At 49.4% G+C, this 26484-nt stretch overlaps 1 protein-coding gene across 3 annotated transcripts in view; it reads left to right on the top strand.

Moving 5' to 3' along the window:
- The first annotated feature begins 7897 nt into the window (after positions 1-7897).
- The window catches only part of GASK1A (golgi associated kinase 1A), a 46351-nt gene continuing 27764 nt past the window's right edge, over positions 7898-26484 (top strand). For 2 of the 3 annotated variants that reach the window (XM_033133129.1, XM_033133127.1), the window contains exon 1: positions 7898-8242. In XM_033133129.1, coding sequence (XP_032989020.1) covers positions 8240-8242 — 3 coding nt within the window. In that variant the 5' untranslated portion in view covers positions 7898-8239. The remainder of the gene's footprint in view (positions 8243-26484) is intronic. The other variant, XM_033133128.1, reaches the window with a different exon arrangement.

The following is a 26484-nucleotide window of genomic DNA, read 5'->3' as shown; positions in this document are numbered from 1 at the left end:
TTTTTTCAAAGGACCAACTTTTTAATCTTTTTTTACTGTATGTTTGTTTTCTGTTTTATTAATTTCTACTCTTATTTTAAATATTTTCTTTCTTCTACCCTATGTTATTACTTTTTTTTACTACACGAGCTAGTGCTTAACTCATTAGTTTTTCACCCTTTTATTTCGTAATATATGAATTTATGTTTCCTTGTGTGCACTACTTTCTTTTTATTCAGTTCAGAATACTTTCTAATTTATAGTGTGGTATACCATGTTTCCCGAAAATAAGACCTAACCAGAAAATAAGCCCTAGCATGATTTTTCAGGATCCCCTGAACATAAGCCCTAATGCGTCTTTTGGAGCAAAAATTAATATAAGACCCGGTCTTATTTTCAGGGAAACATGGTATTCTTTGACCCATGAATTATTTAAAAGTATATTCCTTAATTTCCAAACACATGAGGATTTTCTAGTTATCCTCTGTTACTGATTTCTAGCATGATCGAGTAGTTGTCAAAGGATATACTCTATATGGTTTCAGTCCTTTGAAATATGTTGAGATTACACAATGGATGCTCAATTTGGGGCAATATTCCTTACTTTAAAAGAATATCCAGTTTGTAATTGTTGGGTGAAGTATTCTATACAGATCCATTAGACCAACTTTATTTTTTATTCTTTAAGTCTTTTATACTTTCACTACTATTTGTCTGTTTGGCTAGTTATTGAGAGGTATGTTTTAAAATCTCATACTGTACCTCTGGATTTGTCCATCTTTCCATCTTTGTTTGCTTAGTAAACTTTGAAGCTGTATTTCCAGGTGTGTGTAGGCTGGATGCGTCTAGGCAGGCATGTCTAATGTGTGGGTGGGTGGGCAGACCCTGTGCCACTGTCTGTGGTCCTGAAATATTGTGCTTCAGGTCCTTTTATTTTATTTTTTTTTCTTTTAACCTGGGGCTGTGGTACTTCCTTTTGACTCTTGGAGGGATTCTGAGACTGAGAGGGGAAAGCTGCAAGTGGAGGAGAAAGTAGAGAGAGGAGAAAGAGGAACAGAGGAGAGGTCAGGAAGGCATAGCTGCCAAAGGATTCCCAGGGAGAAAGAAAAGAGGCTATTGTTTTGACAGTGTTTTCAAATATTCCCAGTTTCCAAGAAGGAAATTATTACTTTTGTGGGGAAAGTTCTTTTTTGTTCCTTTGTTTGTTTTTTTAATTTTTTTATTGGGGAATATTGGGGAACTGTATTTTTCCAGGAATCATCAGCTCAGGTCAAGTCGTTGTCTTCAATCTAGTTGTGGAGGACGCAGCTCACTGGTCCGTGTGGGAATCGAACCGGCGACCGTGGTGTTATGAGCACTGTGCACTAACCACTGAGCCAACTGGCCGCCCCCAACTTTTGGGGGGAAAGTTTTGAGGACTTCCTACCGTACCTCCAAATGCTACCCTTGTGCGGGTGGGCCTTTCGTGTCCTTCAAACCCAACAGAAAGCATAGCTTCCTGATCTGCGAAGTCCACAGATGATCCTGATCCAACCCCATGCACGTCGCTCTGTTCCCTTTGACTAGGATGCCTCCCCTTTCCCCGTTGCCCACTCGGACAGCTCCTCCCATCCTAACCACTCGGCTGGCTCAGAAGTCCTGGCAGCCTTCGCTCACCTCCTCAGGCAGGTTTGTCTTCTGCCTGCAGCTGTCAAGAAAAACCCGCTCGTTCCTTCCTGGTAGCTCTAGGCACAGTGCTCACTTCCATACTCTCCCCTCCTGGAGGTTCTTGTGGCCAGAGGACTGTGTTCTAGTCACCTTTGTCACCCTAGCCCCTGACACAGTTCTTGGCACATAGATACTTACTAAATGTTGAATCCAGAAGGGAGGGAAATGATTTCTGCAATCAGTAGATACAATACATACTGGACAGTTCAATCACTTTAACATTAGTTCACTCAGCAAATATTAAGCTCATTCTCTGTGCCAAGCCTCATGATAGGTGCCAACATTACAGCTGTGAATAAGTCAGTCATGGCATCTTTCCTCCTAGTGCTCAGGAAAACACAAGAAGTTAGACAGCCATGTACAGTGGAAGTAAGAAATACTCTAGCAAGAAATACCGTTTCAGGAATCCCACCCACATTGAAAGGTCAGCTGGCAATAAGTAGGAGTGGAGCAGGGCTTGCTCAAGTTCAAGTCTATAAAATGCCTGCAAAAGAGATTGTTGAATTAGAGCCTGTTACGAAGTGAGGAGGCTCTAAAGGCATGGTGGGGATGTAGCCACTGGTCTTCCTGGTGAGGAACAGACTGTGGGGCCAACTGTTCTTACAGCCCTGAGTTTGTCTTCGCTCTGTCTCCACCCTTGTAGAGCCAGGGCACTATATACAGTAGCTAGGAAAAACCCAGCGCTCAGTCAAGGCACAGAGCAGCTTCCATATGAAACGTTGGCCACACGGTGGTGCTATTTACTTCTTCCCGTCCGCGTTATTTAAAACATTTCTCTCTTACACCCTTGATTCTGGGACCAGCCTGGATGTGTCCAATCCTGCCTGCCAGCCTTGAAGCTCACTGCACTTCCTCCTTTGTATTCCTTCTGAGGAGATCGCTGTCCGTGAGTGGTGAGAACTATTCAGGATTACCTGAGTTCTCAGAATTCATCTTCAGATCTTAAATGATGAGGTCAGCTAAACAGATCTCTTGACCTTGAGAAGAAGTGATTGGAAGTAGGAAGCACGTTGAGCTGATGGCTGCCTTTCATTCATTCTCTAGACTGCTGCTTGGGTACAGGAACAAGGTAAGAAAATCATCATAGCTTTACTGAGGGTTCTATGAGGCCTTGGTGAGGGTGGAAGAGAAGAGAACTGTCATTTCATGAGCACCTATTAGGTGTTAAGCTCCTTACATTCATTGTCTCTTTAAAACTTGCTAACAAACTTCATGAGGTAGGCATTATACCCATTTTATTGATGAGGACGCTGAGGCTGGAGGGGTACCTTATTTATCCAAGGTTATATATACAGCACAAAGGGGTGAAAGTCAGTTTTAAACCCAGGTTTGACTATCTCAATAGCTCCAAATTCTCTTTCTTCACATGATTTGTAAGATGGAGCCCTGCCCTTGTAGCATTTATAACTCAGGGAGACAAGATTCCGAAAGCATGTTTAATAAAAAAGGTGCCAGCAACTTAACGACTGATAAAAGAGAGCGACTTTTATTAACATGGAAATGGTCACAACATATTGCTAAGTGAGCAAAAGCCAGCTTGAGAACAGCAAGTTAGTCTTCAGTGGAGGCGGACAGGGAGAGCTATTGTGCCCACTGCCCAGATCACGATAGACAGGAGGCTTCCGCGTATTTCCTGCCGGTCCACCTCCTCCCAAGCAGTAGCCATTAGAATAATTTCTGTTAATACTCTGGGTTAGTGTTATCTGTTCTGCAAACAAATGCAATCATTTAGTCTGTACTCTTTTGTGTTTAGATGCTTTCACTACATTTTGTCTGTGAGATTTCTGCATGTTGTTGCATGTAGCAGAGGCTTTTAAAAATGGCTGAGTGCTATTCCATTGACTGTACATACACAGGACACGGGTTGATGGATATTTGGGCACTTTCAAATTTGGGGCTGTTGTAAATAAAGTTACTGGAACATCCTTTTATATGTCTTTTGGCTGACCTGTTCCCTCATCTCTCTCTGTTCCTTTCTCTCTCTATTATTATCCATCTGTATAGATATAGATATAAATTTATATTAATTAGTTACTATGTGAGTGGAACTGTTGCATCGCAGGTTTGGCCTATGTTTAGGTTGAGCAGGGATTGCCATAAGTTTTACAAAATAGCTGTAATGATTTATACTGCCTCCAGCAATGGATGAGAGTCTTAGTTACTCCACATTCTCTCCCTCCTTCGTCTTTTTAATATTAGTCATTCTGGTGGCAACACGGAGGTAGCTTACTGTGGTTTTAATTTATATTTTCCTAATTAACACATGAATTTTCTCATTTGCTCTCATATCCAGTACGGGTTCATGGGGCTTGCTCATCACAGTCACCCAGAGACCCAGGCTGATAGGCGCTCCATCTCACACATGCTTTCCAGTCACTGCGTCCAAGAGGGAATGTGGCTGGCCACGCACTGGCTCGTCCGGCTTCCACCCAGGGGGTAGATACCACTTCTACTTCCATCTCATTGGCCAAGGCTAGTAACATGACCACACTAACGTCAAGTGGGGCTGAGACGTATAGCCTAACCTTTGTCTGGAAGATGGCGAGCTAGCTATCGGTGACCAGCTCTAGTGAGGACCATAACTGAGCTTCTTGGAAATGGTCAAACAAAATCTCCATTTCAGCAGAGAGCTCTGCACGATTGAGAGCTCCACTGGTACATGTGTGTGGTGGCGGTGTGTGTGCGCGCGTGTGCTGGGGTGCAGTGTGGAGTTTAAGGAGTTCCTGTTTTCCTGGAAGAATAGTTAGACCCAAAGGTCTAAATCTCCTCCTGTTGCAAAACCAAGTTTGGCTCAAAACTTTCAAACAATACTTTTTCCACTCTCATCAAGTGTTCAAAGCCCACAGGGCTGAGTCTGATTCAAGGCTCAGCTGTGAGGTCCCGGGTGCTGCCTGTACTTCCAGCACCTCTGCAGGAAGGCCCTGTCCCCAAGCACAGGTCTCGGGTCTGGGAAGTCCCCTGAGCTGGGGGACGAGAAGGTAGAAGGTCTTTCAAAGTCTCTTTGTTGTCGTACGTTTTGTACAGTAGGCAATCAGGTGGTATACTTAAGTAGCTTGTAAAGGTGTAATGCATATATATGAGGATATACTCAAAAACTGACTGCTGCTGAGCTGAATAATCAGAAAAGTCTGGAGCCTGCTGGTATAGATTATGAGTCCTCTGAGGCTAGAGAATGTACGTGTTAATTTTTGTCTTACGTAGCTTTTTATTGAAGGTTAACATACAGACAGACAGGTGCACACATCACAAGTACTACAGCTCGATGCATTTTCATCTGTAATTGGTACTGACACCAGTAATAGCCAGATGGAGAAACAAAACACTAGCAGCACCACAAAAGCCCCTCATACCTCCTTCCCTGTCATCACCTTCCTTCTGGGCAACCACACACCTGAGTTCTAACAGCAGATATTAGTATTGCCTGTTTGCGTACTTCAGATACGTGCAATCAGAGGCAGGCCGATTTTTGTGACTGGCTTCTTTCCCTCCACAGAGCGTCTGAGTGTCATTGTGTGTGCAGTTTATGAATTCTCATTGCTGTAAAATGCTCCACTGTGTGAATGCGCCTCAATTAACTTATTGTTTCTACTGTTGATGGATATTTGGGTTGTTTCCAGTTTGGAACCACTGCCAATAATGCTGCTATGAGCATTCTCGTACACGGCTTTCGGTGCATAGTATAGGCAGTTCTGTTGGGTCTAGGCCCGGGGGTGGGTTTGCTGGGTCACAGAAGACATGGACATTTAGCTTTAGTAGATAGCCAGACAGTTTTCTAACACAGTGATACGTCTTCCTTGTTCTTGACATTCAACACCAAACACAGGGTATGTGACAAATGTGTTCTGGACGAATGCATGGAGAGCGAGGAAGCAGGGGGACGGAATGAGAAAGGGCACTGACAAAGGATGTCAGTGTCGTAGGCGTGTTGAGTGACCGAGTCACAGGCACTGTGGAGGAGGATGTTATCAGGGAGGTAAATCGCCACATCTAAGAGAATCAGGGTCAAGTGGTCTGAATGATAGGACTCCAGAGCTGGAAGGAGTCAGCAGACACCAGACACCAGGAGTTAGGAAAGAAAGGGAAGTTGACTTTTCTAGGCAGAATCCTGTGAGGGCCAGGGGGAGTCGCTGCAGAGCTGGGGTGCACGCTCAGCTCGGTGGGTCCAGAACTCAGTTTTAGCTGCTTACCCCAGGTGGTCATTCTCGGAGTACTGACTGCTCACATTCAGTCCGGGTGACAGAAGTGGTAGTTGTTCATTTACAAAGGGAGTTCCTACACTCACCGTCTGGAAGCCCCCTTAGCTGAGCAGAATATCAGGTGAACAACACGGTGCTGAGCTTGGGAGTCAGGCTTCAGAATGTAGAGTTTTGACTCTGTTCTTATGTGACACTTCATGTGGCTGGGCCAGGTTCTGGAGCAGCTTTTCGCAAGTATGTCCCATGAGTCCTCTGACCTGATTCCTCTGAAAAAGAGTTCTGCATCCAGGAAACCTGGGAAAAACTGGGCACACTCCTTCTGTCTCAGAAAACCTCAGTACATATTAACCTCAAAGCCTCTGACAAGTTCTACTGCAAAAACAAAAGTCTGTTTAACTATGTTCAGTGTCCTCACAGTTGACCAACAGAATCCCTGCCTTTTCAATTCTTTTTGTATATAACAGACATATTCTGCAGAACACCACAAAACCCTTTGAAAACTCTTAAAGAAATCATTCTGTTCCATTCTCTAGCACAGTGTTTTTCAAACTACACTCCTTAGTGCATATTAGTGAAAAAAAGTGATTGGAGACCACCATTAAAAAAAACAATTAAAATGGAATAGAAGAGAACAAAATCAGAGTGAACCACATGTAATAATGGTTTATAAAGCTTTTAGTTACATTTATACACACATGTTTGTGTAAAGAGTCACCATACAGAATGTACGCGTTACGTGGGTCACAGTCAAGGGAGGACCCCGTCGTCTCCCCAAACGCCTGCAGGAAGCACTGAGAAGTCTGGAGCGTCCCACTGCCTCTTCTCAGTGCTCAGACTCTGCACCCGTCGACCCCCTGTGCACACACACACTGCAGTTCTCAGCGCTGCCTCCTGCCTCCGTGCTTTATCAATGTCTTTCTGCCTCCACCGGGAGCTCCTGCTCTGGCAAATAGACTTTGGTTTGCTGAACTACTTACTGACCATCCTCCATCAGGAGAGTCACTTCAACGCCCTGATCCTCAGTTTCCTCATGTGTAAATGGTAATAATAAATTTGTTCTCTTACGATTGTTTATGATGATGACATGAAATAACCTACAGAAAGCATATGCATCATAATAAGGACTGCAAAATACTTTCCCTTAGATCTGTCCCCCCTGCCCACACTTTAAGGAGACTCTCTGGGTCTTTGCTCTGCTTAAGAAGCACTATTATCAGTGACAACTTCAAAGTATTCTGCAGCAGGGAACTCCTGGGAAGAGGCCAGTTTCTGACCATGAACAATGATTCTTGTTAGTTTCAATCTCGGAGGGTCACACGTCAGTCTGGTTCCAGGTTCTCTCAGGGTGCTCTACCGCTGACTGCCCACAGGCTCTTAAGAATCCTGAGATCCAAACCTTGGGTTACTTAGGGACACAAGTTTCAAAGAGGTCCAGGCACTGGTTGAAGGTCACTCAGCTGTTAACAGAGGAACCAGCCCCCAATTCCGGGGTTATGGACTCCATGCCCACTCCTTTCTTCAAGGAGCGTGCAGACCCTTAGGTCCTGCTAACACTGTGCCATAGCGCACCTGTAGGTGACACAGGGGACAAAAGGCACTGTCTATGCATCCATAGTGGACGGGTCTGTAACAGTCACTTACTCCAGCTAGTATACTTACACACTGATTAGTTCTCAAGGAGAAAAACTTTTCATGTGTTCAACAGATTTTCCTTCCAAACTGCCCTTGGGTACTGAGCCCTAAGGAGACTAGGAGATGCCAGTAAAAGAGACTTGTTTTCCTGCGAGTTTGCCTGGTGCTCACAGAGCACCGGCACACCTTGGAGGTGGGATCTGGGTAATGCGCACAGGCCCTGCCCGGCGCCCCTTGTCTCCTGCCTCGGTGGCGGGCGGAACGGTTCCTTCCTAGCACCTGGGCCTCTGCTTCAGGCGGCTGTGGCTGCCGGAGCCCCGGACAGGGCTTTTATTGTGAAAGGAGGTCCCCCCTCCCGCGCTTTCGGGGAAGTGGGGAGGCTGGGCCGGGAGCAGCCGGCAGGGACTTTGCAAACTGTGCAAACGTCCCGAGCTGATCTCGGAGGCTCGCGGCTGCGGGAGGGCCCCCGCAGACCCACAGACCCCTCGTGCATTCGCCCAGACCTCCTCTAACAGCTCCATCCGCAGAGCACCCCGCGCGCATCGCACGCCCGGGAGTTGTCGCGGGGCCACTTTGCCGCTGAGAAGCTGTAGACTTTCGGTCCGAGAAACCCGCGTCCAGGGAAGCCAGGCGAGCCACGGCTCCAGAGGCGGCCCGGGGGCAGAAGGATGAGCTGGTGAGCCGGTTGAGCGCGCCAAGCAGCAGGTCCAGCCACCACAGGGGACATGGTAGGAATCCCGGGAGGGGCAGCGCGGGCCGAAGGGTAGGGTGGACACCCCGACAGGTGGCCGCAGGCAGCGCTCCCAAGCTGTGGACACGCAGAGCTTGCGCGGTTTCCGGGGTCCAGAATTGTTCCCCAAGGTTGCATGGGGGCGGTGGCAGCTTTCATTTGTGCACCTAGGACGGGGGGGGGGGGGGGGGGGGGGGGGGGGGGGGGGGGAGGGCTTGACAGTCAGCTTTCCTGCTTCCCGTGGCGGGGATGAGCCTTATTAAGGGGCTTTCATTACGGATCCGCACGCCCTGGCTGGACCGTAACCCTACTAGCAGCGCTGTACAAACTTCATCAATCCACAGGGCAGGGAGAGGAGAGAATTCTGGGGGCACCCAAGGCGGCCTCAGACGAGTGAGATAGATGCCTTTGAAATGACTGAAATTATTCTACTGAAAATGCATGTGAATTTGGTATTGTCTCCTATAGCTTAGCCATGTTTGAATATTAAACAAGGAGTGCCTTCCATTTATTACCATAGAATTAAATTGGCTCTGGTACGGTGCCAACGCCCAGCTCCCAGGTGCCCCATCTTCCTCCACCTCCCAGGACCACAGGGCGGGTGTGGGAACGCTGGTTGGCCTGGGATGTCATTTGTGAAGCCGGGGACCTTGTGAAGGTCGCTCTTCCATTGGTAGAGCTCACAGAGCCCAATAAGCGGGAAAGATAGACCCTCTGAGAATGTGACCAGGCAGCTTAGCTTCAGCTCATGTGTAGCCTCAGGAAAGGAGCTTCCCCTGGGGTTGGCAGCTGATCTGCTCTGTTCCAGGTAGAAGGTACCTGCAGCCCCCACGCACCTGCTCCTGCGGTTCACTGACCTGCCCTGTGGGCGGCTGTCAGCCATTTTGATGAGTTGGAACACTAAAAGAACCCAGGGGGCCTCCTGTTGGCTTCTAGGACCTACTCCCGCACCCCAAACTCAGACAAGGCAAAATGGAGCTCACCAGAGATACTTCTCCAGGAGTTTAGCTGCGGGCCTGGAGTTTAGAAGGGAGTTTAGAGATTCCGCATAGGATGGAGGTCTCTGGGAAAACAGCTCCTTCTGTGCACCTGAGGCTGAGGGCTGGTCAGCAGGGGCTGGGGGCTCAGGGAAGGGTACTATGGGGCCGTGTGTGTGTGTGTGTGTGTGTGTGTGTGTGTGTGTGTGTGTGCATGTGCCACTTTCCACTGCATAACATCCCCTCCCTAACCTTCTAGGTTTTCTTCGCAAAGCTGCTAAAGAGAAAAAAATAATAGAATCTTAAGGTTGAAAAAGGGGAGTGATCGCAGATACAGGATGTGAAACTGAAAAGTGCAGAGATTTTTTCCTATACAATTTCCTGTTGAGGGGCAAGAGTGTTGCCAGAAGAGACTGGGGGCCAAGCCATCCCTCAAAAGACCATCCCTGATGTGCAGGAGTCTCAGGCTTCAAAAGTCTGTGGCAGAACCTCTGAGGCCTCCTGCGGGGGAGGTGGAGTGCTGGGAGGGGAGAAGGTACCTGCCTTCTGCTCTGGCCGCTTAGGCTGTGTGGATGTGTTTGCTCCCCTGCCAATGTGCGCTTCCTGTTCCCGTGAGCCAGCAGTCTCCTGGCTTTTCATCCTCAGCTCTGGGGTTGTGTTACGAAGACGACTTGAGTCAGGATTTCACTGCGTCAGGCTCCACTTGCCAGAGATAGAGGCCTTCTGGGTAACCCCTGGCCGCAAAATAGCCTTGGAGATGGGAAGGTTTCCTTGGCTTTGCCTTCTGAATGAAGGGTCCTGTGGTCCTGTGGGCCTGTGGTCCAGAGCCTGGGGGCCCAACGGGCAGCCTGACACTGGCTGGAACCAGCGAAGGAAGAGGCAGGGGACTGGGAATCCTGCCTCTTCCTTGGGGGAACTTCAGTTTCCTCCTCTATAAAATGAAAGATTGGATTAGATGTCCACTGAGGCTCCATCTAACTCCAAAAATGGATGACATGTGAATAATTTTGAGGTTGGACCCCCTCCCTGGTGTTGACCTCTTCTTACACGGGCAACTTAGAGAGTGTGAGGAAGAAGTGGTTCTCAGCCCTGGCTCTGACCGTTCCCCAGGTGGAATCCGGAGTGGGACCCAGACCAAGGGAACGTTTGAAGGCTCCTGAGTGATGCCAGTGTACAGCCAGGACTGAGGCCCACAGGACTGGAAGGCTGAGGGAACAGGGAAGGCCGGGGCTCACAGCTGCACTTCCCCAAATATCCTTGCCACTCCTGTATCTCAAGTCTTAAAATAGAAGGTTTTGGTGAAAGTCACCTGGGAAATAACACATGCTACTTGCCCATCTTGGGGAATGCTTCCGTAGAGAAACCTTTTTAAACTCATTAAACCCGAGCTGTGAGGTTCCCCAGCTTGTTTGAAGATGGAAGCTTTTATCCAGTAATTCCTCAACACCATCATATTACGGATCCAATGTACATAAGGTGGGAAAGCCTGGGTTACAAATATAAAGCTACAAGTCTGGAATTCTTACATGTCTTTTTGAAAAAGGAAACACTGAGCTGTAGGACCTATGAGGGCATTTGGCATTTTTGATCATCCTGAAGGGGTATGGGCCTGTGCCATGGCTTGGTGTGTAAATTTCTAAGGCTAAGATGGGGACACTTGCCACTTTTCCTTACAGTAATGATGGGAGACTTGATGTATGCCAGAGACTCTGAGCTTGGATGAAAAATATTGGTAGAAGTTAAGACTATTCCTGGCAAATTGAAAATAAAAGTTTTCTTCCTGGTTCTTGGGGGGTAAATATATATATATATATATGGCAGCCATACTGCCAACTTCTACAGTAACCATAGTTATTGTATTTCCTACTCTCTGGATATTCTTTTAAAGAGTTGAAATTATACGAAACATGCAGTTTTACAGCTTGTTTTGCTTCACTTTTTATCAAAGAATGTTTCCATGTCTACACCTCTAGAAAAAAATCTTCATAACCATACTTTTAATGCTCAGAACCAGGATTTTGATAATCATCTCTCTGCTTGTGGACTTGAGCTCGTTTCTACGTTGGGGCTGTTTTCAATGGCATGTGGCCAGCCTCTGATTATCCACGGACATGGGGATCTGAGAGCCCGGCTAAGTGGAAATCAGACAAGCTCACGAGAACAAATTGCTTCAGCCTCTTCATCAAAGATTTTACTGCAGCCACCCTTGAAGGCCCAGAGTGTGGGTGTGGGAGGTGTGTCTGTGCTTTAGGCATGATATCAGGCAGGCACCCTGCGGGGAAAGGGGGTCCCAGGAGAGCCCACACGTGGGTCAGTTCTCCTCGGAAGAAACAAGAGCTAAATCCCTGGATTGTAGCTCAGAGGGCAGTCTCCAGGTGAAGGAGCCAAGGACAGAGAAGGAATGTGACCTCCCGGTCACTCAGAACTGGCCTAGAGCCTAGATCTCCTGGTTCTCCCCGCTGCCCCCCACCATGCAGGCCCCACCACAGACACAGTGGCCTCTTCATATATTTGAGGCGTTTGATACAGCTTGCGGTGGTGGAGCAAAGGCACAGGGTGTGAAATCAGAAGGAGGTTTGTGCCAGACTAGGCTAGCGTGTGACTCTGAGAAAGCACTCCAGGACTCCAGGCTCCTTATCTGTAAAACGGGGTATTAATAATGGGTTGTTACGTGGAGTGAAGGGGATCACTGAGGTGGAAACACTTGGGGCCCCAAAGGCGCTATCAGAATGGGGGTTTTACAGAGGACCCACAAAAACAGGCTTTCTTTGTCAGCAAACAGTAAGGAAGTCACCAACGCATTTCATTCAATTCCAGTCAAGCGGATGCTTCTGGGACTCTTCTCTAAATGTCGGTCCAGTGTAAATAGAGTCTATTCTAAAGTAGTTTCCTTGCTCCTTTAAAACTCTCTTCTCACCAGGCAGGAAATGCCCAGTCTGTGGGAGATGTCGGCCCAGTCTTTGTTCCCTGGGCCTCCTGGTCAGATGGGGTGGCAGCCCCCACTCAGCCCCAGGCCCTGAGTTCTGACGCTGGGGTAAGCAGCAAACCGCCCTGCTGAAGGTCTGGGGAGTCCCTTAGGAAGTTAAACCGGTTTTGGAATCTGAACTGGGAATTGAGGCATCCAGCCCGGAGCCTGCTGGGAATTTGATACCCTCTCTCTTGTGGTCACCTTGCAGCTCCTGCTGCATATGTGAGTCAGGGTGTCCACAGGGCTGGCTGGGAGCAGACGGTGTTAAATAATCCACTGGCCCCCACCAGAGCAAGCAGGGGTTGGTCTGAAAATAGCAGGTTGGAAGGGGTCGGGGTCGGTCTCGCAGATGAGTTCCTTAAGCCGTTTCAGGGGCCAGTGAGAGAAATGTGCTTCAGATGGACCTCAGCTATGCTGACAACCCCCTGAGAAAAGGCCTGGGAGGCCTAGCCCTCCCTTTCCACCAATGTAGGTACCACCATAGAAGCGGAGTGCACCAGGTTTCCTGGAGGCCCCGGGTGCTGTGAGCGGCCTGGATTGTCTTTGTTTAGATCGCTTCTTGATGTGACTGCTTAAGTTTTTCCTTCTGGGGCATCTGGAATACAATCCTGCATCGTCTGCATGTGTGTACGTGGGCTTGTTCTAAAGAGTGAGGATGGATCAGTAGTTTGTGGGTCATCCCCAGGCTTCCCTTCTCTCTGTGTGAACCCCTTGGTTCCCCCCACAAACACAGACACATATTCTTGGAAGTGGCCTGGCCATATTCCCAAGGGTCTGGCCTGGTGGCTCCAGAACTGTTCGCTGAGAGGAAGCTGGGAGGTGCTTTAAGGTAGCTGGTGAATTCAGGGGTGAAGGGAGGTGAGAGTGAAAGGGAGGGTGAGGGAGACGTGGCGATGAAGAAACAGTGGGGGCCTCATGCTGGGCTCCGGGCCTTGACAGGTTCTGACCAAACACGTATCTCCTTTGGGCAGGGCCTGAGTCCTATCCCAGTGCTTTGGAATTCTTGTGGCACAGCTACAAGGCCACAAGAGGGGAATTAACAATCTGTGTGGAAGTGTGTGTTGGTGCTCCCTCTGTCTCCCCGCTGCCTTCACATTCATTCATTCATCCTCCCACCTGTCCATCCATCCCTCCATCCATTCAGAAAACACCTGCTGTAAGCCAGACATTGTGTTAGGGTGAAGGATGTAGCAATAAATAGAGTGATGCTGCTTGTGTGTGCGCACCTGTGTGGGTGTGTATGTGGGGCAGAGCAGGTAGCAGCTTCAGGGGTAGCAGGTGCTTCCATGGAAGCACCGAGAAATGTTCCTTTTCTATGAGCTAACTGCTCTGATGAGGATGCAGATAAGAGAGCCCCCCAGCCCCAGCCTGAGGAGTGAGGGGGCACGGGGAGGCTCTAGGACAGGGAGTGTCTAAGAACAGCCTGGACTTTTCAAGTGAAGAGAAGAGAAGCCACTGTGTATCTACCGGAATAGCTGGAAAACAAAACACCCTGACGATGTCAAGTGCTGGCCAGGATGCGGAGCCCCTGGAACGCTCAGTGGAAACGCACAGTGATGCAGCCACACGGGAAAGCAGTTTGTCAGTTTCTTCTAAAGTTAGACATACACTTACCATGTGCCCAGAGATCCCGTGTATTTACCCAAGAAGAACGAAAACTTATGTCTACACAAAACCTTGGATCCAAATGTTTGTAGTGACTTTATTTAGAATCCCCGAAACTGGAAACAACCCAGATGTCCCTCCACAGTAGATTGGATAGAAACACACTATAGTCCATCTATACCGTGGAGTCAGCAACAAAAAATACTGGTACTCAAAACAACAGGGAGGACTCTCAGAGGCCTTAGGCTGAGTGGAAGACGTCCATCTCCAAGGTTATGTACTGTGTGATTCTGTTTACATGACATTCTGGAAAAGGTGAAAGTATGGGGATGGAGAACAGGTAATGGTTGCCAGGGGTCAGGGATAGTAAGGTTGTCACTACAAAGGGACAGGACACGGGAGGTTTTCGGGGTGATGGAACTGTTATATGCTGAGTCTGGTGGTGGTTAAAGGAATCTGTACATGTATTCAAAGTCATACAACTGTCCGTTAAGAAATTTAGTTTTGATGGACACAAATTTAAAAAATAATATAACAACAAGAAGCGGGAAAGGCAGCCCAGCAGAAAGAACAGCATGTGCAAAGCCTTGGAGGCAAAAGTTGGCTGAGGGGAAGTTGGGGGGAACCTCCTAGAAACGAGGCTCCCGGCAGAGTGGTCTCCCAACCCAGCCAGGAATTTGTATAATTCTGAGGGCAGAGGGGACAATGGGAGGGCTTTTGAGCTTGGAGAGGTGGGATCGTGTTGGAGAACAGTTTTGGGGGTAGAGGAGAGTGCAGGGAGTGGAGTAGAGGGAGGAGTGTTTGGGGAATGATGGTGATCCTGGTGGACAGCATGGAGGAATGGGCCTGCGGCTGGCCAGAGGGAGCAGCTGGGAGGCATATTTGGGCAGGAGAACCCCAGCCCTTGGTAACCTCCGATGGGGAGACTGAGGGTAGGTCAAGAGTGACTTCAGCTTCTTGTTCAGACTTCTGGGTATACAGGCCTCCCCTTGTGTAACTGCCTTCCTCTTCACTCTTCATCTTCATTTTTATTTATCTTACATGTCCTTTAATTACACTTAGAAGTAATCATGATATGGAAGTAACTTATTTAAAAATGATGCTAATCATTTTAATTCTATAATTATGTCATATTCTTAAGATTATTGTTATATTATTATGTTATGTTCTTACAAGCAATGGTGAAGTTTTGACATTTTCCTCCAATCTTCTGAATTGGTTTTCCCTTTCTAATCATAAAGATAGGCTAGAGATAGTTGCCAATAATAAATGACGGAGATGTTATTTACTCGTATGCCACCCAAGCCACCTTGCCTGCGATCCCTGGTGCCCTCTGCCAGCCAGCTCAGCTGCACCAGTTCCCTTCCTCCTGGCCCCAGGCCCAGCTGACCGCCACTGCTGGAGGGTGGGTAGGGGCTGCGGCTGCTGCATCTCTTCTAGCCCAGCTTCCCCACCGGCCAGCCTACCATGGGCTTGGGTTTCTGCTAAGTGGCAGTGGGAAGGGGCTGTGTCACATGTTGTTTACTTGTGGGCAGTTTTTGTTTGGCTTTTGAGGGTGTTTGCTTGCAATGAGCAAACAGCCTCTTCCAGAACCATCTGGAGAATTCAAATCCTTCCATCTTGGCTTGGGCAGCAAGTTCGTGGTTCCATGTTCGGGAGCCAAGTCGGGTAGAGATTTTTCCAGAAAGACCATCAGCCAAAAAAACTAGTCAAAGACAGCAGAGGAGATAGGGGATAGCAGAGAGAAAGGGAGAGAAAAAAGAGAAAAATCAGAGCCTGCAATGTGTGGACGTGAGACGGGACAGTGAGACTCAGAGACAAAAAGGACCTGCCCGTGGATGTCCCAACACACATGGGTGTCCTTCCGCCCCGTGGGCACCTGCGCTGGAGCAGACAGGTGCTCCTTGCAGCCTGGCAGCGTGCCACTGGCGGGGCCCGGCTGTGGGCGGTGCACTGGGCCTGGGGTTCCGAGCAGGGTCTCAGCAGTGTGTTGCCCTCCAGCAGAGCAGTGATGTGCTCCGCTGGCCTGGCTGGCGGGGCCTGACTGCCACTGCCTCTCTGTGCTTCACGAGCCCCAGGCGTCAGCCCTGTGCCCCTGACGGGAGAGCATTATCCATGGACAAACCCGGCTTGTCCAGGCTGGCCTTGCCTCTGTCCACACTGGTTTTGCACCAGTGCTATGAGGTGACTTCCAATGGACCCGGCACCACGGAATTCTCAAGACATTCTGTCAAGGACTTACAAAGTTGCTTTAGTATTTTTAAAAGCTTGGTAATATCTTTGTGTGGGAAGGGAAGACACAAATATGGTCAAACCTGTAACATCAAAGGGCCGTAATTTCAAAAACGACAGGAGCCACCACCCCCTTCATCCTTTTCCCCAAAGGAGGTGAGTGAACTCCAGCCTCAAGGATAATCTGATAGCCCCCAGAGCATCTGCAGGTGGTGGGGTCACAGCACCCTGCTCTGAAGCAGGGGTGTTTGTTGGAGTGGAAGGGCCAGAGCTAGGCTCCAGCTGTGCCCAGGCCCGGGTGGGGGCTTTGGGTCACGCCGTCTGGGATGCCTGGGCCCAGTGGTGGTGGAGGCTGCAGCCGGTTTGAGAACGGGAGGCTGGATGGCCAGTGAATGGGCCATTTGGATGTCCATCCTATGCTTGGAGGATGGTGGGCGGGACACACAGGCCTCCTTCTCCAGGACAGAGTGGGTCTGTTGTCTGTCCACACAGAGGCTCAGTGTGCACCTCCTGGGGGACCTGGACCCTGGCTCAGGAACTGGCTGTTGGCAGTGGGTGGCCTCCTGGATATCATGAGCGTTCCCTCCTGGCCGCGCTGCACACCCGGCCGCTGTCTGCAGGTCCCAGTCAGAGTCAGCTCGCCGAGCTCGGTCTACCCCCACCCCCAACGACCCCACTTCTGGTGCCCTAGAGATCCTGTCACAGCTACAAAGATGCTCTTGTAGTCCTTTCTTTCAAAACGCTCTCCCTTGAAACTCTCGTTAGAATCCCCTCATTTCCCCGTGAGGAGGGGGTGCCACCCTCTTAGTCACTTTGCTACAAGTCAGGAAAGGTTCCTGGCCCCTCATTCACACTCACTCACCTCCCTGGCGATGGCCCAGGGTGACTGGGTTTAAGCTGTCATTGTCACAACTCTTAAGTTGGTCCAGTTTCCAGGTTTGAAGAATTCGGAGGGTGAGTTGTAATCAGAACTGAATTCAAGCCCTGCTTACCGCCTTGGGCAAGTCAGTGAACCTTTAACCTCTCAGCCTCAGTTTCCCCATGAAGCATACACTCCCCCCTTGTGGGGTTGTGTGTTTGATGTTATAATGAGCATAAAGCACCTTGTACAGCCATCATTGGCACATACCATGTTTCCCCGAAAATAAGACCTAGCTGGACAATCAGCTCTAATGCGTCTTTTGGAGCAAAAATTAATATAAGATCCAGTCTCACTTTAATATAATATAAGAGTGGGTCTTATAATATAATATAATATAATATAATATAATATAATATAATATAATATAATATAATATAATATAATACCAGGTCTTATATTAATTTTTGCTCCAAAAGATGCATTAGAGCTGATTGTCCAGCTAGGTCTTATTTTCGGGGAAACACAGTAGGAAGTGCTCAATTAAGGGGGAACTGTGATTACATTGTCCCTAAACAACCAACAAGGCTGGAGAGGCAGCCCTATTAGGATTCTTCAGGGGAGCAGGAGTTGGGGGGTAACCTCGGACCCTAGTTCCCATGCGGAAGGGGTTGTGGAGTAGGCGAATATGTACTGCAAAGGGACTGCCTTTATATCAGCCATGTGGATCCATCCCTATAATGGTGAACTAGAGAAAGATGGCAGCAAATGGTAGGCGTAGAAGGGTACCTCGTTCAAGGGTTCTCTTTTAAAAAAATTAATTTGTTTTCCAATTACAGTTGATATACAATGTTGTATAAGTTTCTGACGTACAACATAGCGAGAAGACATTTATATACCTTACGAAGTCATCACCCTGATAAGTCTGGTCCTTCAGGGTTCTCGACCTGGGGTTCATGCCTAGAATTCAGGGGAGCCCTAAATCTGGTTGAGGAAAAGCTCCATCTTTCTGTTCACTAATCTCTAACTGAAATGCAGTGTTTCCTCAGTAAAGAATGTAGGCACTAAACCCAGTGTTACTTGGCAGGAACTGTGACTTTGTCACCAAGAGGAGTCACAGGTACTGTGACTCCATCCTGAGTGGAAGCAGATGCTCTGACACACAGGCTTTACTCCTCAGTACTTTGAAAGCACATTTGTTATTAGATGGGCTGATAGCTCATTATTTAACGAGTTAATCAAGAACCACATGTATGATTTTCTCACGGACTTATTTTTTAGAATATTTTGATAACTGTATTTCAATACAGTTGATTGTCTTTGTAACCTATGTCTTTAACTTTATACGTTTAAAAATGAAACCTTCCTGAGAAGGAGCTACGGCTTCACCACGTGGCCAGAGCAGTCTTTGTCACTAAAAAGATTCAGAACCTCTGCTTCTGTGTAAATATTCATCAGTGCGATCTGATCTGGGGGCGTGCCAAGACCCTGTCTGCCTAAAAGGGTCTTTCCTCAGCCTCTACTCCAGGGTCATTAAAAAAACAATCTTCAGGAAACTTCCAGTGTGTGCTACACCCCGTGACGGATGTTGGATGATAATTTCTTCTTATTACTAACAGCAACATATATTTGCATTGGGCTTTGGAGCTTTCTTATCCACGATCTCATGGAATCCTTGGTCCTTCAAATGCTAAGACTGGTATTATTACCCCATGGTGGAGACCAATAAATAGCGTGTTTTAGAGATCAGCGATGTGGAGTAATGTGTAAGTCACGCATTTCATAAATAGGAAGGGCTTCGGGTAGGCCCTCCAGTCACTTCCGTGGCGCTCTGTCTACTCAGTCAACCTGAAAATCCTCCCCTTAGCCGTAGGCTTTTATTCTGACATGCAGTCTCTGGAAATTTTCTGTTAAAAGTAAATATCCTTGGAAATTAGTTTCTTGGATAGTGTTGCCTTGCGGGTCTGGGTCTCAGGTATGGTGTTCGCATCGAGATGAGGGAAGGGCAAGCAGCTGCAGCAGGAAATCCTGGAAGTGGAAAGCCCTGGGGAGAGGACGGCCTTGGGGGCCATGAGGGCAGGGGACACAGGCAGTGGCGTGTAGTGGAGCTGGTGCGGGGGATGGGGAAGGCCAAAGCTGGGGGGGGACGCCCCGACAGCGAGGGTGAGCTCTGAAGCCCAGCTTGACTCCCTTTTTGTTTTGCTTGGGGAGCCTCCAAAACATGTGGGGTTGAGCCCCAGACATGGAGCAGCATCTGCACGAGGGGCCGAGGGTGTCCCCGTTTCTGGAAGCCTCTGACAAGACTGCTTGGGACTGGGCTGAGAGGGCAAGTGATGGACCAGCAGACATTTTTTTTTTTTTTTTTTTTGTACCTTGAAAATAGAGACCTGCTGCTCTTCTCTGACTCTGAGAAGGTCCCCGTGACATGACCGGGCACGTGCCATTGTCTCTTGTCTTTAGCTGTGACTTTCTCCTTGGTCAGGTAGCGAACCCCTGGAAGGCAGCAGCTCCCCCACTCCGCCCAGCACAGTGTGAATGCAGAGGACGTGCCCAATAAGTGTTATCACTGGTTGGTAGCCTCCTGCCTTTTATATTAAAATCTCTCCGGAGCTGTGCAGTACGACCTCCTGAGATGATGGAAACCTTCTCTTCGGTGCTGTCCACCATGGTAGCCACGACTCACAGGTGGCTGTTGAGTCCTTGAAATGTGGTCACTGCAACCAAGAATGGCAACTTTTAATTTTAATTAATTTAAATGTCAATAGTGGCGTGTGGATAGTGGCTCCCATATTTGGACAGTGCGGCTCTGGGTCCAAGAAGTAGAAACTGAGTGCTGATGGATCCCAGGCCACGGGTACAAGTGGATGAAATGGGCAAGGGCGATGAAGAAAAAGTCAGCCTGTGTTTTGTTTTCTCAAGTTTTATTGTACTGCAAAGAAGTGTTTCTCTTGCATGAATAACAATAAAGTAAGTGAGAGCCCAAAGGCAGACTCCTCTAGGCCTTACCCTGAAGAAGTGCATTGGGATGGGATGGATTGAAGGCCAAGAGCAAGCCGGATTCTCCCATAATCGACTCAGCATCCCCCGTTGTCATGAGTTCGGTCAGAGAAGGGAAAAAGTGTGTCTGGAAGATACAGACTTGCCCCCCCCCCACTCTTCTCTGGGACTGTGTCCTGGCCTCCGAGTGGCCAGACAGTAGAAATCTCTGGAAGGCTAAAACAGCCCAGAGAGAAACTTGCTTAATTTTTTTTCAGCAGCAATCCCCACTCCTCCTTCCCCACCTCAAACCCCTTCCGGGGCCTGAGAGCAAAATGTATGGCTGTTAATACAAAGGCAGCCAGAGAAAATTTCCAACAAATGACAGGGTCTCCAAAATTCCCTCTGCCTGTGGTGTTCCCACACTGGCACTCTTGTGAGCTGGAACAAAATGGTAATTCAGTCACGGATGTGGAGAGGGCTCCCGGGGCCAGCAGGGCTACATGAGCCCCAGCGTACAATCAACGTAGAGACTGGAGCCCAGCAACCAGCAAACGGGGAGGGAGAGGTAAAGGACACAGCGGTTAACTCCCTCCCACCTTGGGAGAAGGCAGGGGGTTCACGGGCCCACCCAGAGGGCAGGTTCTCAGCCAGGTTCCAGGAGCCCTACCACGGAGGTAATCCGTGGCGTTGTCAGGACATTGTGGTCAGAGTAGTAGTAACAATACTGAGTGAACACACCTCTGTGGCAGGCTCTGTTTTGAATGCTTTGCTTATAACACCTCATATGACTCTCCGTACTTAGTGGAGTGATTTGGTTTTTATGAGTGACCAGTCTTTTCCCACCAGAATGTCACCTTCGTCCGGGGAGTGACTTTTGTCTGTTTTGTCTATCTTCTGCCTGGAGCCGTGCTTGGCTCAGGAATATCTACTCAATGGACTAATGCTGGGCCATCCTATGAGGGAGGTGCTACTGGTATTCTTATCACCGTTGTACAGGGGAGGAAGTTGCGGCCCAAGGTCACGCACAAGCATGCAGCGGAGCTGGAATCAACGTCCAGACAGGCTGGCTCTGAGCCCAGTGTTCATGGGCTGGTGATGGTGGGAGAGCCTGGTGAGCTGCTGCCTTCTCTGGGCCCAGAGAGGAAGCTTAGCAAACAGTTTGGGGACTGAAGAAAGGTCGTGGGAGCAGATCTGTCCTGGGGGCTGGTCTTTCGGTTGGGGACTGAGTGGGGCCCTCTGGGCCCATTTGGACATGGGGTGCCTACTTCCTTGCTAAGCCTAGGCCAGTGGGCTGGGGGCTGTCCACACTGAGCCTGAGGACCTGTGCCGTCCCTGGAGAATGTGCACAAACCCGAGAGGCTGTTTGTCTTTCTGATGACAAGTAGGTTACTCTGTCCCTGGAGCCGAGACCTGGCAGCTGCACGTGCCAAAGGCCTCGTGCAGAAACACACATTCTATGCTCCCTTCCTATGCTGAGCAGTGAGTCAGAGCTGAGGTTGGGGATTGGGCTGGAATACTATCCCCTCTGTGGTGGAGCCCTGTGACAGGCGCCCCCACCCCACGAGCCAGCGTTCCTTGCTTGGCACAGGAGAGGCAGAAGTTTTCCTGACTGCCCACCATCCACCCTCTGCGACCCACTCCTTGGGTGACACCTGCAAGTCCCTTTAGCAGAGTCACAGGAAGGTAGTTTTGTGTGTGATTGTGTTTGGGGATCAGTAAGGGGGTCTGGGATCAAATTCCTTGGTCCAAGGGTGGGCAGGCCCCGGGCAGTCCTGCCGGGCCCACCGCTGGCCTCTTCTCCTTGCTCAGCAGGGCTCCGTCTTGGTCTGACCTGCTTTTCAAGTGGGAAGTATTAAGTGTGCAGGCTGCTGTTTGAGAGAGAGGGAGGGAGGGAGGGAGGGAGGGAGGAAGGGAGGGAGGGAAGGAGGGAGAGAGAAAGAGAGAGAGAGAGAAAGAAAGAAATAGATAGATATCTGGGATCCACAGAGGTGGGGAGAATCTCCACATTGAAAAACAGCATATTCTTTTCCAAAAATGCACCTCCTGGGGCCTCCCATCCAGGCTGCTCTGACCTTCACTATGCAGACTCTTCCCTCTCCAGCTGTACCTTGCATGACTCCACACAGGGAGGAACGCTCCGCCTCTGCCTCTTCCTTCTAGCTGACATTTATTGAACATCTACTATGAGTCTGGAATTGCTGAACATTTGGCAGTTACTTAATTCGCATACCTACCCTAGAAGGCTGTGTCTTAGGTTGGCTTCCCCCCAGAAGCAGACCTTTAGACGAGGATTCCAGTGCAAGCAGTTTATTTGGAAGATGTCACCAGAGGACAGCAACGGGTGGGGGGTTGGGGGGGCGGGCAGCTGATGCAGAGGGCATGAATGAGCAGGTCACTGATGTGGGCGACGGGCCCCTTCCTGCTGGGGACTTGGGGAGCCTGTGTAGAACGTGTCTCAGGGTTGTCCTGCCACAGGGGTGATGACATGGAGCCTTCACCCACCAATTCCTGTCTGAGGTCTGGCCTTGGGTGTTTTAACTTCCCAGCAGGCATACTCCAGCATCCAAGGGAAGCCAGCTGGCAGAGAGCCAAGCGCTTGTGGGCGGGGACATGGGTGGGCCCCCAAGAGCACCTACTATTGGTAAGTGGTCAATTTCCCCCACTTTACAGGGGAGGAAATTGAGACACATCCCACATGAGTGCGGCACTACCAGGCTCCTTATTTAGGGAAAGGAAAAGGAAGAAAAGAGAAGACGAGAGAAAGAAAATGAGTCATTGTGCCTCTTAACGGTAAGTATCATTTCATGAAGCTTTTATTTCAGTTATACACACATGTATTGGGTCAGTATGTGAGATGTGTTTCTATGAATATGGGTAAAAAGGAAGTTTGACTGCTGGTAGGACGAATGACAGCTGGGGCAGTCAGGACCTGTTCAGAAAAAAGGGTCAGTAACTTGCCCAAGGTCACACAGCAAGTAGGTGGTGTTGCTGGCGCGTGAACCCAGACCGTCTGACTCCGGAGCCTTTTGCTGAGCTGCCGTCTTGCTGTTGACCCCTTCCGAAGCCTTTTACGTCGTCCCGGTCACCGCCATGTTGTTCGTCTGTATGGGAGGGTACTGGCTATGAGCACAGAAGGAATAGCTGGAAGAACTCAGAACTGAAAAGGTCTCTGCCCAAGAGTTGGTTGGATGAAGAAGGCCCAGCTATTGTGGAATATTCTGGGGACCTCAACTCCAGAACCAGGAGAGGCTGAAGGAGAAGAGGCGGGGTGGACACGGGGAGGGGGCAAGGCCAGCAAGGTGGGCACGCTCAGAACCAGCTTCTTCAGGGAGGTAAGACGGGCGTCCAGGGTTTGGACCTACAGCCAGCTCCTCAGCCCAGTTGGTCGTTCATTGTAGTTCATTCTTAATGGATGATCATGGCAGCTGCCATCTCTCAAACAATGGCTACATCCCTGCAACTTCCTTGTGAGTTTTACACACGTTAACTCATGAAATACTTGCATCCACCCTAGGAAGTAGGTGCCATGATTGCCACCATTGTAGAAACAAGTGAAGAGCAGGGTCACCTGCCCTGGGCGTTCTCCCCTAATATGGGCCTGAAGTCTCTGCCTTCTGCCTCCTGGGGTGATGGGCACAGCCTTGTGGGGGGCCCTCCTCCTGATGGCTCTTCCTCCCCACTGGTTCACGCCCCCTCTTCATGACCTTTGTGCCAACTGGGCGTTTGCTGGTACCATTTCACCTGATACCACCTCTGTGGTCATTCCTGGTGCTGACTTGGTCTCTGTGGCTATTGATGACGCCCAGATTTGGGGGGGGGGCAGTGTCAGCTTTCTTAGGATGCATAGGGTGGGAACAAACCTCTTTGGTTTCTTGCCAGGTCCTGACTGTCACCACTATGTCATTTAACCCATTGTTTTCCAAACTTGCATCTCTCAAGATGCCTGGGAATATGTGGCATTGTGACCTGATGTGTGTGTGTGTGTGTGTGTGTGTGTGTGTGTGTGTGTGTAACTGAAATAAAAGTTTCATGAAATGATACTTACCCTGAAGAGGCACAATGACTCATGTTTTCTTTCCGTCTTTTCTCCTGATGGTGATGCAGACACTACCAATGGATTTCAGTCTACAAGGTGACCATCTGATTGAACTCCCCCCTCATTTTGATAGAGCCGTCCCTCTTCTTGAACTCGGTTCAGGTTCCCAGGAAGGAAGCCAGTTTGGAAGCTAGTGTGCCCGTTGTTGCATTTTCAGATCACCACATCTCCTGCCAACATATACTCCACGTTCTGGACCAAGCTGGCACATACTGGTGCTTCTCCACAGGCCGGCACCCTCCACACCCAGCAAACCCCAGGGTGAAGGTGCTCAGGAGCGCTGTCCTGGACCAGTTGTCAGCCCCAAGGCCACCCCCCTGCTGTTCCGCCTGAGATGGGGTACAGGGGAGGAGGTTGTCCATTGGCTGCCTCCCCCGACTGCCCACCCTGACGTGGACACTCAGATGCCCAGGGTGGGTCTGCCAGACATGGCCCTCTTGGAACCCTTGCTGCTCAGGGACAGTAAGACATCTCAAAGGAGGCCATATGGCCAATCTCTGCAGCGGCCAGGTAGGGGGTGTATTAGCTTCCTCTTGTTGCTGTTACAAATTACCACAAACTTGGTGGCTTAAAACGACACACATTTTTTCTCTTACAGTTCTGGCAGAGCCCGGAATCAGTTTCACTGGTTCCTTCTGGAGGCTCTAGGGAGACTCCATTGCCTTGCCTTTTCCATCTTCTCGTAACCACCTGTACTTCTCGGCCTGTGGCCCGTTCCCCGTCTTCAGATGGCATCACTTCAGTCTCTGCTTCTGTCATGCCACTGCCTTCTCTTTTGCAGTCAAATCTACCTCTGCCTCCCTCTTCTACGGACACTTGTCATCATAATTGGGGCCCACCCAAGTAACCCAGGATAATCTCTTCAGCTTGATACCCTTAATTTAATCACTTCGGCAAAGTCCCTTCTTTCACACAGAGTAACATTCACAGGTCCCAAGGGTTGAGATCTGGATTTCTCTGGGAGCCATTATTCAGTTGACCGCTGGAATCCTTCAGCCTCTGCTCTGAGGACCATGAGTTGTTTCCTGTCATCAGCTGCCTAGTCCTGTGAGGCGGTCAGGCTAGGTCTGTATGCTCCTAGGGGTCCAGTGAGACCAATGTGACCTTTCAGTGCTTTCCTACTCCCATCTACCAAAACGAGGCAAGTCAAGTTATTAGGGATGTGACAAACAACTGTTGTGTTCTACCATTTCCAGAGTCAGGTTTGCAACTCTTCAATCGAGTTCCTCTTTGGAAGCACAGGGAGCCACAGAATCTCAGAAGTGGAAGGAAGTGAGAGATTGTATAAAGCAGGGGTCTCACACTGGTGCCCCCTGGGCCAAATCATCCAGATACTCCAGGCTTGGCCCTTGATACTAAAGAGAGAGAGGGAGATAAAGGAATCTAGGAAGTCTTCTCTCAAGACAATAGTCGTGCCTACAAGTGCGTGCATTTCCACATAATTCTGTTTCACACGTCAGAAGGTGGACGTTACCTTGGTCTAACTCTGTCACTTTCCCTGTGACACTCCCAGGTAGATGGATAAGATGAAGCTCGGGTTCCCGGGAATGGATACAGGCAAAGCACATTAGTACTTTGTAAATACTGTCCTTTGTACATTCATTGTTGTAGAGTGCTATGCCCAGGAGATTAACCGTGTAATCGTCCAACAAGTGGCTGGAGTTATGGACAACGTAGGATGGGGGCGTGGAGGACGCTGAAGACTAATTTCTCCTACTTGCTTGTTTTGCTTTTTCAAGTCCTGCCCTGGGCCCATTTCCTGAACTAAAATTTACATTGTCTTGAAGACAGGGAAAACCTCGTTCTTTTGGACCCCCATGCACTGGTGGGGTACCCAAGAGGTGCCTGCCACAGTAGGGAGATGGAGTGCAGTTCACGTTCTCCTGCCAGGAGGGCTGTCTTCTTGGCTCTTCTTCCCCTTTCCATCTCTGCCCCTCCCCTGTCCAGCAGATGCACCATTCCAGATGCCCCAGTGTTGGGAACGCCCAGCGCCAGACCTCTGTCTAACCAGGGCTCTGGCATGGAGCACTTATCCAGAGAGCCCTCCCTGGGTCATATGCTGGATGAAGTTCCATGCATGACACAGAGGAGAGGAACGTAACCCTTCCAGGTCTTTCTCTGGGTGGAACTTGGTGATACACAGTCCGGGATAAGAGACCATTCCTTCTATCACTGGATGCAACTTAATCCAAACAGCATGTGGTCACATCCAGCCTGAAGTGGGTTTGGCCCAGAGCCAGACCAGGGCAGTAGGCCAGCACAGAGGAAAAGGAGCCAGAAGTTATGAAATATTGGTGTGTGCTCAGCACGCTCACACAACCGTCACCAAGGACGTGGACAGCGATGCAGCCCTTGCTCATTTATTCAGACACAAAGCTGAGATGGGGCAAAGGCTGATTGACGTCATTGTTTTCAAAAGAGGAGAACTGAGATTCAAAGGAGGGGGCTACAGCTACCGATTTCCAGGAACACCTACCTGCCAGGAGCCTCAGTGAGAATTAGAGGAGGAGAGGAAGGTAAGAGT

Source organism: Rhinolophus ferrumequinum, chromosome 17 (genome assembly GCF_004115265.2).
Source record: "Rhinolophus ferrumequinum isolate MPI-CBG mRhiFer1 chromosome 17, mRhiFer1_v1.p, whole genome shotgun sequence".
Classification (NCBI taxonomy): Eukaryota; Metazoa; Chordata; class Mammalia; order Chiroptera; family Rhinolophidae; genus Rhinolophus; species Rhinolophus ferrumequinum.
The sequence above is the reverse complement of the archived record's forward strand: the minus strand, read 5'-3'. Positions and strand labels throughout refer to the sequence as shown.